Source organism: Nannobrachium achirus, assembly GCF_963921795.1.
Source record: "Nannobrachium achirus genome assembly, chromosome: 13".
NCBI classification, from domain to species: domain Eukaryota; kingdom Metazoa; phylum Chordata; class Actinopteri; order Myctophiformes; family Myctophidae; genus Nannobrachium; species Nannobrachium achirus.
The window spans coordinates 48365689-48380651 of NC_137833.1; the positions used below are offsets into that span (position 1 = coordinate 48365689).

The following is a 14963-nucleotide window of genomic DNA, read 5'->3' on the forward strand; positions in this document are numbered from 1 at the left end:
TGTTTCAGTAACTACTTTGTGAGTTTCATAAAAAACTGTTTCATGCAGTGGCGTCAGTTCAGCAAAAGCTAGTGTATGGCAAAGATGGGAGTGCTTGTGGAAAAGAGGCATTACATTTTGTATAACAAGGTTCTATTGTGAAAATGTAGATCTGCTATTTTCACAATGTCTGAAAAAAAATAAGTTTTGTCAGTTTTTTTACACAGGTTTCTGTGGTTTCTTCAGCCTGGAACGGTTGTCCAAGTGCAGCTAAACTTGGCATGTTAGTAAACGTGCCACAATTAACTCATTCGTAGTTTACGGCCGAGGAGCCCGAAGATTTTTCTATGTCTTTCACTGCTGGCTTCTCCTACCTGTTAACGCGGGCACTCATCCAGATCCAACGTGCGTGATCGGACACTGCTATGCATTGTGTGATCGCGTATTCCATCAGCTTCTCAAATCCTTTTAAATTTTTCCAATTGATCAATAAGTTCTCCGTCTGTAAGCCGCGGAGTTTACACAGAAAGCTAACGGGCCAAAATAGACGACGGACCATCCGCTTCCGGTTCACGGCCTCAATGTTAACTGGTCCGCTCAATAATGTGTCCGTGTAGAAACCGATCACGGAGCATTAGTTCCGGCCTATTTTGGTTCCGCTTCGATAAATTATTTCTTTTTAATTAAAGCTTATTAAATCTTCGGGTTCCTCGGGCATGGCAGGGAAGGGGTACAAAGGGGTATTTTTTTGGCAGAGGTTGAGTTAACAATAATGCATTGCACCTGTGCAGCTGACATGCGGAACCTGGGAATATACCATTTTGTCAAAATGGGGAGAATACGAGTGTGGAGAATATAATTATAATACCTTGTTAAAGTGGCATTTTGTTACATTTTGCATTTGTAGTTATTTTTTACTATTTAACAACATAATAACCAGCACAGATCAACAAATAGACATTCATGGATTTATATTTATTCATAACTTTTATTTCCCCCCCTGGACCCAGGGTACGGCAGCTGCATAACCCTGCCATACCTAATTGACGCCCCTGGTTTCATGTCTTGTTAGTTACTAGGATCTTGGGGTCCACCTTCAGCATGCTGTACCACTATATAGCCACTAGATGGTAGTCTAAGCTCGGCGTACCAACATCCTTTCTTGTCATGATTGAAAGCATGAGTGCTACTTGTTGCTGGATTCAATCAAACAGGGCTGTAGGTGTATTGGCGGCGTGTAACGCAACGCCGTGCTTAGAAATGGAAAACATTTGTACATCAGAGGCTGCTTCTGGCTGCTCTTGCATCCAGGGCTGCAACCAGTGGTGGTAAAAGTAGGCTACACATGGTTTTATTTTCCTTTTTTACTTAAAACTATCAACGCAACAATGTAGAAATACTCTGTTACAAGTAATAGTCCAGAATTCAAAATGTACTTGAGTAAAAGTACCAAAAGTAAAAGTTGAAATGTATAGAATTAATTTGAAAATAGCCGCTCTACAAGCTGACAACGCGCCACAGTTTGACGCGCTGTAAGCTTGTAGATCTGCCATTTTCAAATTGCCGAAGTATATAAAGCGGTGAATGTATATTTTGTAATAACAATCAAAATCTGCTAAATAAACTGTAACACAAATGTTGGTTGGTTACATCAAATAAATTGAGTAGTAGTTGAGTAAAAGTATAAAGCATTGAAAACTGGATATACTTTAGTAAAGTAGAAGCACCTCAAGATTGTACTTAAAGGTCAAATGACATTCTGTTTTTACCAATCATAAAAGTCTTTGCCCTGGTCCTAAAAACATGTTTTAAAATGTTTAAACTTGAAAATCCACTCCATGGAGCCATGGTGTCTCTCTCTGTTTAGGTGTCATGAAAAACGGTCTGTCACCTGAAATACTCTAAACTCACCACCAAGGGAGCCTCTCTCTCCCACTCATTCTAACAAAATAAATATTAGTAGGCCTATAGTGCAGTAAGTACTTGTACTTGAGTACAATTTTGAGTATTTGTACTTTACTTCCACACACACGCACGCACACACGCACGCACATACAGATCTGCGGCCGTCCCTCCAACACACAGAGATGCGTGCTCGCATTTTTTGTTACAGACAGTGGCTGTGACACAGACACACACACAACCATGGCAGCTAAAGAGGCTGAGCTAAGCCCTGGCCTGAGGCATACGCGTCTGCATGATCAGAGGGGAATTGTGTCAATACGAGCCGAGGCGCGGGTGTTTTTTCTTACCCCGGGAACGATACATTACCGGAGCCCTGCGGTTACATATGTACCTTCGCGGAGTTCAATTTAGACCGTCGGCGCCGCGGTAACGTTCAGCTCCGCTCCGCAATGCAGACAAACTTCATGGTCCTTTGTAGTTATAGCAACATATTTTGGCTAAATGCCCCAGTTTAGAGAAACACCTATTGCTTGTGTTATAGCGTTTTACCGTCTGCTTGCTTTTACTGTCTGTGTGTGTGTGTGTGTGGGGGTGCGCTGTGCACTACAGCAACGACAGAGTGTCGGTAAAAGGAGGGAGCCAGGGAGGTTCCACTTAGCTCTACCCCGGGGACAGTGCACTGTTAGTCGGACACAGCCGACACAGAGTGTCGGTAAGAAGGAGAGAGGTTCCGCTGTGCGCAAATACATAGCGATTTTAATTATTTCACTAAAGCATAAACGGACTACTTGATATGAAGGATATTGATGTAAATAAGATATTTGAATGGATAAATGTAAAGGACAATATAATGTAAGAGGTCACTTCCTCAAAACTTGGGCTGTGGAGAAATAACTATGGGAGAAATACAGACAGGGAGACTGGGAGAGAGGAGTAGGTAGGGGGGGGTGAATCGACTGACGACGTATGAGTCCAGTAGCCAATGAACTGCGCGTTTGAGACTCATTATGCAGAAACCGGCACAAACACACAGATAGCAGGAAAACCACTGCATGTCAAAAGTTGCGTTTTTTTTGGTGTAATTGAGGCCAGGGAACATCAAAAAAAGCATAAAAAACTCAAAATTAATTTTTGGATGTCACCACCCCTTTAAGCTCAGTACTGTGTAAAGCAGTGGTTCTCAAAGTGGATTCCATGTAATGTACTCTCTGGCTTTAGGGGGGTCTTAATTGCCCCTAACAAGTCAGTGTACAAGACTGTGTACAAATGGAACCAAATGGACCCTGACGGATTAAAGAGGTGGTGCCATAGTTTTGTACTTTTTTCTGTTTTTCATGTGTCTAGGAGGTTGAAAGTACATCATTGGACCCCCTGGTGTGGTTTTTATGAGCAATTATGTTTTCTCTTGGTATTTGTTTGTTTTCTCTTGGAGGCTGCCACCTTGTGGTCAAAAGTGTCAGTTAAAAAACACAGATACTTTTACATCACAGAATCAACTCCTCCCCTAATTACCATTCACCCAACACAGTGGGGTGTGGCTAACCTCAGCTGGGTCACCACCCACCATGACATCCATGCATACTTAATGAACTGGGGGTGTGGCCACATAAAAACCTAATTTTAACTCTTTCTGTATACTTTTTTGGAAAAAATCTTCCTCCTAGTATAATCATAATACCTGATAATCATGTTTTAGAGGGGGGGAAATCATGGCACCACCTCTTTAAGGGGAGACCTTGACACTTAAAAAAAGAAAAAGTCTGAGAACCACTCCTTCTCACCATTGCGTCCTCTTTCAGGTGGAGAACTCGGGGGACCCCTGGGAGAACTTCCAGAACTCCCAGTCCCTGTCGTACTGGGAGTGCGTGTACCTGCTGATGGTCACCATGTCCACGGTGGGCTACGGGGACGTCTATGCAAAGACCACCCTGGGGCGTCTCTTCATGGTCTTCTTCATCCTCGGCGGTCTGGTAAAAAAAAAAATCCCATAGAGATCTCGCACCCCACCAACCCCCTCCCCCCCCTCGCCCCCCCACCCCACGACGACCTGCCTGTCCTCGTATATATATTATTCCAACGTGTCGTCGTTGTCGGGCTGAAATATTCATAGTTTAAACCCATTTAGAACGGGTACACATTATTGTGTATCATTATTTTATGCTTTAGCTATTCGGAGATTTGCACACGTTTTCAAGACTTTTTTCAAAAATAGCAGATCTACAAGCTCGCAGCGCGGCACTCGGTGCCGCGCTGTGAGCTTGTATATCTGCTATTTTTCACTGGTTAAAGCATTCAATAATTCTAGACCAAAATGCGTGGCACCGAGTGCTAATAGCTAAAGTATAACATTTTTACTTTTTGTGTATTTTTTTGTATATTATCGCCCTTCTTCAGTACTTGATCACACTACAGTGTCACACAAAAGCATTTAAAGTAGCAGATCCACGCCACAGCATGTTTTTGAATTTGTAGATCTGCTGCTTTTGCTATTTTTGGACATAATTAGGTTTCCGCCCGACAAAGGCGAAATGATACGCGATGTTGTCAATGTTTTAAAGGGATGTTTCACTTTCAAACATTGTTTAGAATCTAAATACTGAATACTGAATATAGCAACGTAAAAACACAAGAGCCAGAGTAGACATAATTATTATAATGACCATCAAACATGTTTGAAAGTGAAATATCCCTTTACATGTTTAACATGCCTGTACGGTATATCGTTGCTGTTGGGCATAGAAACCTTATCTTTTTTTTATTTTTTATTAATGCCCCGTTTTTAGCTTGACAACTTCCCGCAAAAAGGAGCTGATCTGCAAGCTTGCAGAGAAATAAATCACACCCAGTGTGAAGTGAGCCTTTGATGATTTAATGTCATTAAGCTGTATATCTGAACTAGAGGGACAATGTTAAATCCCTGTCCATTCGTTTCAAGGCTGCTCGACAGCACCGCTCGATGGCTGCAGCTGTTTTTCTTTCTTTCTTTCTTTCTTTCTTTCTTTCTTTCTTTCTTTCCCTTATTTTTTCCCTTATTTTTTCTTTCTTTCTTTCTTTCTTTCATTCCCTTATTTTTAGTTTGTTTTATGTTTTTGTGTCATGTCTGTTCTGGACATGACAAGGTTTCTGCCCAGCATTAACGATCATAAGACATATTATCATGGTACTTTTATTCTGAAATGTAATAAATATGTTGCTGCCTGCATTAATAATGTCATAGTATCGAGCAGTGGTTCTCAAAGTGGGCTCCAGGGACTCGTAGAGTTCCTTGAGGGGGTTTTAAACTCTTTAAAGTCTGTAACTCTGACAGCATACAAATGGAACCAAATATTTGTATACTGTCGGAGTTAAAGGGAAAACAATCGATCAATTCCTCCCACATGATGCCTTTAGTTCATGGAGAAGATTGTTTACTGAATAGGTTCTTGGTTTACTATGTTTTTTTCTTAGATTACTATTTCTGTGCATTTGATGTGTTGTTGTTGATGTGCATACTGTGCCATTTCAAGTCTTCCGTATTTCCCGCAAATGCATTTTTTCCACAGGTTTCTTTCCCTTTTTTGCCTTTAACATTTGTATTCCTAAACTGTAAATTGCTAATTGTTTCAGTCACATTACTGAGCCAATGATCCAATATTTGACTAATTGACTAAAAGTTCAACAATCTTAAATTAGAGCAAAACACATATTTATTTATTGTCAAATGTTTTAATCATCACTGGGAGAGTTGTTTTGGAGTTTAGATAATTCATTAATTTATATAGTTTAGTCTTGGTCTCCTACCGCAGCAGGAGTCCTCAATTATTGAAGTATTGGCAAAAATTAGCCAAATCTCTATGAATTCAAGGTTTCATGGGTTGAGTAATTGATAGAAAATGTTACATTTTTAGGGGTTAAGAATTCCTTTAAAGCGGCACTATGTAACTTTTCTTGATGAATAAAATTAAATTTTGTTGAATCAGTATGGTAGAGTATTGTTAATCCAATATAATACAATATAACTTATACAATATGTATGGTAGAGTATGGTAATACAATATAACTCCCTGCTCTTCTATTGAGATTTAGATCATGTCAAAAGGTCACGTCTCACCTATAGACCCAGGATCTGACAAAGATATTGACCTGATGGTCAATGTTCAATTCAATGTATCCCCTGAGCAAGCAGGCAGGCTCTATTAGCTCAATGGTAAAAATAAAAAGAAAGATCTGCACCTGGCGCAGGAAACTGGGTTCAAATCCGGAGTAGAAGAGTAAAGTTCCAGAGTGCAGCTTTAAGGATGAGTCCTTGACATTTGAGAACCACTGACTATAGAGCATCCTACTGAGTAAATATCACTATGTGCTCCTTTAACCCACCCCTCCCCCCTCCGACGGGTTCTCAACGTGGGTTCCCGTGGACCGCGAGGGGGTCCCTCCTCTCACAGGTCTCTGTAACTCTTGAGAGATACAGAGGTACAAATGGAAATGAACACTGAGGTGTTTTTTTGTTTGTATGTTTGTTTTTGTTTTTTTACAGTGTAGATTGGAGTCACTGCTTACTGCCTCAATTCTTTATTAGCACGACACGTTTTACCGTAGCTTCATCAGGTGCTATCGCAGTTCATTTGAAGTGTTGCAGTCCCTTCTGATGAAGGTCTCTTATATCTTTTTTTATAGTTTACATGTCTGCTGATTAGACTTGCACCTTCTATACGATGTGCAGGAGCCCCTTCTCTTATATAAGGCGAACATTTTGAACTCTTTGCTTGTGGAGGGGTTCCCTGGCCCCAAATAAAAAAAATATGTTGATTATGGGGGTTCACAGACAAATGCATGGTTTTGGGGGTTCCTTGACACAATCAAAATGTGAGAACCACTGGTCTAAGAGTGCTCCTTGAAATAAATCAAATCTACTCATATGAAAAGTTGACTCACTGAACTAAACTGTACTGGAACCCTCCCATCTACACTGTAAAAGCCTCAGTGCTCATTTAACCCTTGTACATACACTGTGGGACTTGCATACAGTACAGACCCACCGTTGGGGGACAGTTTGTACTGTATTGTGTCACTCAACGGGGCTCAGAAACATGCCCCCTCCCCCCAACCCCCCCAAACCCCCCAACCCCCTCCGCCCTTCATGTGACTCCTCCCAAAATTCCAACAAACACAGCGGCAGGGAGACCATGCTTAGGCCCACCTGACGGTTACCGTAGCGACCACAGCGTCAGCATCATCAGCATGCCCCATCTTCACCTCATGCGCACACACACACACACACACACACACACACACACACACACACACACACACACACACACACACACACACACACACACACACAAGCACGTCCTAATGATTTCAATAAAATAAAAATGTCTTTCAGTCATATTTTTGTCATCTGAACGGTTTTACTTTTAATCTAGTTTTAGTCGGACTAAATATCGTAACATTATAATCGACTAAATCACACTCATAGATTTCTACAGATGATTTAGAGTTGACAAAATGTCATGCAGCTATCCCTTACAATTGAGACTAGTGTCTAGTTGTTGACGAACGTGTCAGTATATTTAGTCAAAGTTTTAGTCATCATAGGTTAGTTTTTACTTAGGTAGCGTTGGTGTAAAAAAAAAGTAGTCGATGGAACTAATACTAACGCGCACACGTGCTTGCACATCAATTACCAGGGGTCCTTAAGGAGTTCTAGGTCTGTAACTCTGAGAGTTTACAAATGGAACCAGATGGACCCGTAAGGGGTCCATTTGGTTCCTTTTTGTACACTCTCAGAGTTGGGGTTTTATAATGTAGATTGTGGCCCGAGACTTAAAAGTTAGTTTATCAAATGGGGGTCCTTGACCTTATGCACTTAAAAACTAGGGGTTCTTGAAATTTAAAGAATTGTGAATCACTGCAGTACTGTACAATCAACACAATCATTTTTTTGTGTTCAATCTGTGTTTTTATATTTTAGTATTTCAGCATGCAACAACTGGTCATATGATGCAAAATGCATCATATGACCAGTTGTTGCATACTAAAATATCTAAAGACACAGATTGAACACAAAAAAATAACTCAAGATTGTGTTGATCGTGTCCCAAACAACAATAAAATAAGATCTGGTTGTCCCAGAGGTGAAGTGGTCCTTTAATGTTCTCAGGATGGTCTAACATCAAACTCGCGCACATCATCATCCTCATCACCACACATTCTGGGGTTGCAGGGGATGGCAATTCAGTGCCACCCTTCAGCCTTTGCATGTTAACCATCAAAATTCAGGTCTTTCATTCGTATTTTCTCCACCTCTGACTCTATTATCTTTATCACATTATCTGATTTTAAATCGACACTTATAGATGCGTCCGAAACCATACATTCATTAGATCCCACACAAGCTCACAACGAATCGCAATGCATTGTGAGCTTGTCGATCGGCTTTCTCCGAATATAGGGTGGCTTCTTTTTTCCCCCACCCTATATTTTTGTTCATGAAATCACCGTCTCTGCTGTGAACCTCTGGCAAAATGTATCCGGCTCATATCCCTCCAGTCCCAACAGAACAACACAACAATGAGTCTTAATGCATTCTGCAGCTTGCGGCGACGTCAGGGTGTCGGCCTATTCAAGTCGACCTGCCAGATCAAACTTGTGTTTGTTGGACTAAACATGGCACATAGGTTTTCTTTTCAACAAACCCACCCCCCTGCCCCCTCCCTCGCCTCGTTCTCAAACTGCTAAAAGTTTGGCAACGTCGAGGAAATATCGAGGTTTTGAGGTGCGATCACAGGCGCACTATTATTCCATATTGCCAGCTGTGACAAAGGTTCGCAGCCAGGAACCAATGCACTTATTATCGGGGCCGGTCCTTTTCTTCACGATTAGACATCTCAAGTCAGTGGTGGGAAGTTAGCCATTTGCTCGTGTACTGTTTTCAATACTTTATTTCAATTTAAATGTCAATATTTCTACTCCTCTACATCTCAGAGGCTATTTCGAATTAGTTTCTTTTTCTTTTTACGTCACTACACTTATTTTAATTCCAAGGTACTTTTTCGATTTATTTTCTTCAATACTTTGGCTGTTCAAGAACAGCTGATCTACAAGCTCACAAGTGTCGCCCCGCGACACGTTATGAACTTGTAGATCTGCTATAGTGTTTGTTCAGTAACAGAACAAGCATTCTATAGCAACGAGTACTATCAGAATGTAGAACTATTTAATACTATTTAAGATCATCACTTTACACTCTAAGAAAACGACAACTAAAATACTTTTTCCACCACTGATCTCTCTCTCTCTCTCTCTCTCTCTCTCTCTCTCCCTCTCTCTCTCCATTCATAAGTCCTGAGATATACATTTAATTTTTCTTCTTCCCAGTTCAATAATCTGTTCACCTCACCAGCAATCTGGTCCTAAACATCAGCATCCCCACACCACCACCGAAGGCAAAGTAGCCTTTCTTTTCTTTATTATTATATTTTTTTTTTTACAAGTCCAATACATACTCCTTCCGACGTCGAAAAAAACTAACAAAAAACATCCGGTTTCGGACAACAGGCTTTCCGAACCATAGTTCGGAGAGTCGTGTCAGGACAGGACATCTTGAGGGTGACGTGCACGGGGCCTCCCAGAAAACTGGACGTGGGAAGGAGCATCTACTGGGGCTTTAGAGTACTTCTGCTTCTGTCTCCTATCTTCTCCTCTGTAGGCCATGTTTGCCAGCTACGTCCCTGAAATCATAGAGTTAATAGGAAACCGCAAGAAATATGGTGGTTCCTATAGTGCGGTTAATGGCAGAAAGTAAGTATCCCTCCCAAACCCCTTCCGGCCGGTTCTTTGCTGTGTTCCTTTCTATCTGTGTGCCGGTGGAACCCTCTCTCTCTCTGTCTCTCTCTCTCTTTGCATGCCTTTTTGTTTTCTGCTTTTTTTTCTGTTCCATGCATGTAGGCCATGTTTGCTCGCTACGTGCCAGAAATTGCCGCTCTCATCCTAAATCGGAAGAAATACGGAGGGAGTTATAACTCGACACGAGGCAGAAAGTAAGTTGAAATATCCGGACAGACTGAGAGGTGTGGTGGTTGTGAGAGTGTGACTGTTTCAGAACAGTTAAAATTATTATTATTGTTGTAATAATAACAATAATAATAATAAGTCACACTGTAAGACTGGAGACCTCGGCCATAATGACACATGTCCATGCTCCTGTATACTCTCTCTCTGTCTGTCTTTCTCTTTCTCTTCTCTCTCTCTCTCTCCATCCCAGGCAGCGCTTCCTTTAATTCATCTGTGTGCTGTTCTATCTTTTCTTTCTTTCTTTTCTTTTCTTTTCTTTTCTTTTCTTTTCTTTTCTTTTCTTTTCTTTTCTTTCTTTCTTTCTTTCTTTCTTTCTTTCTTTCTTTCTTTCTTTCTTTCTTTCTTTCTTTCTTTCTTTCTTTCTTCCCTTCCTTCCTTCCTTCCTTCCTTCCTTTCTTTCTTTCTTTCTTTCTTTCTTTCTTTCTTTCTTTCTTTCTTTCTTCCTTCCTTTCTTTCTTCCTCTTTTCTTTTCTTTTCTTTTCTTTTCTTTTCTTTTCTTTTCTTTCTTTCTTTCTTTCTTTCCTTCCTTCTTTCTTTCTTTCTTCCTTCCTTTCTTTCTTCCTCCTTTCTTTTCTTTTCTTTTCTTTCTTTCTTTCTTTCTTTCTTTCTTTCTTTCTTTCTTTCTTTCTCTCTCTCTTTCTTTCTTTCGTTCTCCGCCAACCCCCATTGAAACATCCTGTGTGTTTGCGCTTTAATTTCATTTTGCCAACACTGGAAGCTTTCATGACCCCATGCACAATATCAGAGCCAGGGTGCTACATTAACCCTATGTGGTGTGTTGTCCCTTTGCTTTAATGTACTTCAATTGATTCACGTCCATGACAGACATGTCATGAAAACCCTGCTGTCTGCCTTCAAAGAGAAAAAGAAAAGACTGCAAGTGTATTATTATTGGTGGTCCTTTAAGCCAGTGTTTCTCAAACTTTCAAATTTCAAGGTCTCCCCTTAACTCTGACAGTGTGCAAATGGAACCAAATGAACCCGCTAGGGTTCATTTGGTTCCATTTGTACACTGTCAGAGTTATAGACTTGTATGGGTCAATTTAGACCCCCATAAAGGAACCCATAGAGTCCCTGGAATCCACTTTGAGAAACACTGCTTTAAGCATCATCAATCTCAATTCCGCTTGCACGATTTCTTTTCGAGATCTCTTTTTGCACTCGAGCTGGTCCTGCATGCGTTTATTTATGTATTTATCATTTATTCTTTTCCTCTTATCTGCATGGTTTTGAGCATGTTTTATCTGGCCTGCGATCTCAGTTAGTTTTTTCATCGATCACGGCTTCTGTGGTTACTTGAAAAGCACAAAAAATGGGCCATTTATCTTTCGCTGTCTTCTTTGCATCATCACCGTGTGCCTTGCTGCTCCGACCAGCCCGCATCATCAATGCTCGACATGACACTGGCCCTGATCTTCAGTCAGATCCCCACACCCTGTGAATGCTGGATGCCTCGAACCTCCCATTGGAGGCTCCTCAAATTGCTTTCGGCTTGCTTTATTTCTGCCTGCTTTCTTTCTTGGTGCTTGCCTGTGTTTTTTCAGTGTGTGTGTGTGTGTGTGAGACGGTACCACGTCGCATCCCAGAGGCAGCGTTGATGCTGTTGTTTCACACGCGTCTGGTTCGGCCCTCCCGGGGCGGACACGATGCTGTAGCGGTGTGTGCATTGTTTGTTGTCTTACCAGTTTGTCCTGATCGTTTTTCTGGACTGCGTCTGTCCCATCCTGTTGTTGGCTCAAACATCACTGCTATTCAGCTGTCACGCGGGATCTCGGATCAATCAGCGATTGATGAGGCAAATAGGAGTCGAGACTGTATTCTAGGCCAGTGATGGTTATGCTTTAAAGGACAACTTTGTTTTTTTTACAACAAGGGTTCATATTTTGTGGCCAAGCCACGTAGTGGCAAAGGGCCACTCATTGATATTGTACTTCAGTATTATTATTATTCCGCCACCTTTTCTCTAGTTTAATTTGTAATTACAGAAAAGAAAAGATGAGTGTTTAAATGTTTCCTTTTACTGCTTTCTATCGTTTTAGCGATTTTAACGATTTTGATCTCATCAACCGTTGTTGTTAAAAAAAAAAAAAAAGTTGTCCTTTAATGTACTGTACAGTGTACCATAACAATAACAACACTGTAGTGTGGTAGTTCTAACGTAGCTCAGTGGTCCTCAACCAGCGGTCCGGGGACCACCAGTGGTCCTTGAGGGGGTTCCAGGTGGACCCCTGCTAAACGATGAAGACGGAGTACTATAGGAACCACCATATCTTTTGCGGGACTATCCTTAGGCTTTTAGATCTTTAACTCCTGAGAGCGTAAAATGAAACCAAATGGACCCATACAGGTCCATTTGGATTCATTTTACGCTCTCAAGAGTTAAATTATTGTTAAACATGTGCATTACTCAAGTTACACAATTACAGAATGTACAATGTAGAATAACTGTTATCTTTGTCAACGTTTGCCTTTTCATCTCTCCTAATGGTACCCACATCAATACAGCATGGAACTGTGAAATATTATCCAACAATAACAACATATTCCTAAAGAGGTGGTGCCATAGTTTTGAACTGTTTCTGTTTTGTATGTGTCTATGGAGTTAATATGACTCTAATAGACCCCCAGGTGTGGTTATAATATGCAAATATGTCTGTGTATTTTTGGTTACTGAAAGCTGGCCCAATTGAAATACACCCATATAATGACATCATAATATCATCCACTCCCCTTTTTACCACTCCACAACACTGTGGGTGTGGCTAACGTCAGATGGGTCACCGTGCCCACCTGACAACCACACAAAAACATAATTTTAACGCTTTCTGTACACTTTTTTTTGAAACAAATCTTCCAAGTATAATCATAATAGCTGATTATTATGTTGTAGGAGGGGAAAAAAATCATCATCTTTACTTTTTGGGTCTGGGAGGAAAAAGATTTTTTCCATGTCTAATGAAAAAAATATCTAAAATTGTTTGAAAACCGTTGCTGTAGCTGCTTCGAGGACAAGCTGAAGCATAGCAAGACATGCTGTAAACAAAAACAATAGCTATCATATAGCACAATAGGCTCTTACCAGCTGCAAGATATCATAATGTATTTATATATGGACCACATTATAAATGGGCCCATACAAGTCTGCAACTCTGACAGTGTACAAATGGAACCAAATGAACCCTAACGGGTCCATTTGGTTCCATTTGTACACTGTCAGAGTTAAGGGGAGACCTTGCAATGTGAAAGTTTGAGAAACACTGCTATGATGAATGATGATTCTGCACGGCACACACCAGCGTTATTTCACTCCCAAAGTGGGGGCTCGTCCGGTTTAAGCCGGCATCATAGTCGCCTAGGCGGTGGAAGGCTTTACACCGCGGTGTAGTCTTTTCGAGGCTTTTTGAGTCATGAAACTACAACGTTACATCATTCCTCGCGTTGGAGAGCTTTCCACCGTGAGTCCCAACACATCTCTCTGTTTTTACTATCAGACAGACAGGCTGTACACCCCGTTCACTGATTGGTCGACCTGAACCGGTCTAGACGGTAAAGGACTTCACCGTGGGCCGTGACTATGATGTCCTTGCACTTATTTTCTGACTTGGTGGAAAGCTTTCCACCTCAAATTTGCGGTGGATAGCTCTCCACCGTACACTCTGATACGGGCTTTAGGAAGCACTGGTGGAGGAAACTACATCTGCCGCCACTGGTACGGCTGGGAGCGGGGCGGGTGTACTTTGCTTTTGTTCTCTTCCCGCCGTCCGTCCTCTCCTCTGGCACCCCGTTTCTCGCTTTTTCTCTCCCTCTCTCTTTCTCTAGTTCATGTTCAGGGTTGGTTGTTGGAAGGGGGTGGGAAGGGGGTGGGATTCTCCGGAGCGGAGCATTTTAGAGAAACCAGCCCTTTTGTTTGATGATGTTTGCCTGTCACTGAGACAAGATTGATGAGATGTTATGTTTGGCCCGCTGACCCGAAGCCCCGGACTCCCAGGCGGGTGTTGAGAGAAGGCCTTGTCAAAACTTTCTGGACTTGGATTCTCTCGCACACATCGACCCCCCCCCCCCCCCCCCCCCCCCCCCCCCCCACACACACACACACACACCCTCTCCGGATCCCCTCGACTCTCTCTCTCTCTCTCTCTCTCTCTCTCTCTCTCTCTCTCTTTCTCTCTCTCTCTCTCTCTCTCTCTCTCTGGCCCAGGCGCATACGGTCGGCGCATATGGTAGCAATCAGGAGCCTACCCACCCAAACGTACAGGGCTTAGACTGGCACCAGGCTCTTTGCATGGAGTCGGCGTCAGGCAGAGACCTCATATCTCCATATCTCACTATTATTATTTTATGGAAAAAAAAAGAAAAAAAATATATATATTCGGGGTAAAATATATATGCCCTTTTAAGATTTATAAAGTGAAAGTGGTTAAGTGTGTGTGGGTTTTATAAATATTCAACCGTTGACAAATATTAGCCCAGACGGCTTATTTGAATTATCCTTTTAGGATTCTTTTTTTTATACATTTGTGCCAACCGTGCCTTTTGCAAACTGTTAATAACGTTTTCTATTTCATATATATATATATATATATATATATACACACACACACACACACACACACACATATACAAGGTTTTCAGTTCAACAGCGGCGCTAATCATTTAGCTCTGCTACGTGTTTGGCGCATATCTATAGCAGAGATCCTGACGCTCAACACAAAACGCGCTTGTCTAGTGGGTTTATTGTTGCCTATGGGCATTATCATTCGTTATGCTGTTAGTTGACAGCAAAGAGAGAGAGAAAGAGAGAGAGAGGGAAAGAAAAAGGTTTGTGTCATGGAAATGAGATTAAAAGATTAGGAAATATTTGACTGATTGCGGCGCTCCCAAACAATGAGATCACGACGGACGCACCACAGAAGATTCTTAATGGTTTAAGTGGAAACTGGACTGATTTAGATGTCTCTCTAGGCCTCAGCGTTGTCAACCCAGAACCTCTTTGGACGTCTTCTCTATGGATGAGAAACCTTGTT

At 41.6% G+C, this 14963-nt stretch overlaps 1 protein-coding gene across 1 annotated transcript in view; it reads left to right on the top strand.

The window, feature by feature from the left end:
• Positions 1-14963, top strand: part of LOC308296468 (calcium-activated potassium channel subunit alpha-1a) — a gene marked incomplete at both ends in the record, with an annotated part of 305715 nt that overhangs the window by 174662 nt on the left and 116090 nt on the right. The window contains 2 exons of the mRNA XM_080739756.1: positions 3684-3854; positions 9575-9666. Of these exons, the coding sequence (XP_080595882.1) occupies positions 3684-3854; positions 9575-9666 (263 nt within the window). The remainder of the gene's footprint in view (positions 1-3683; positions 3855-9574; positions 9667-14963) is intronic.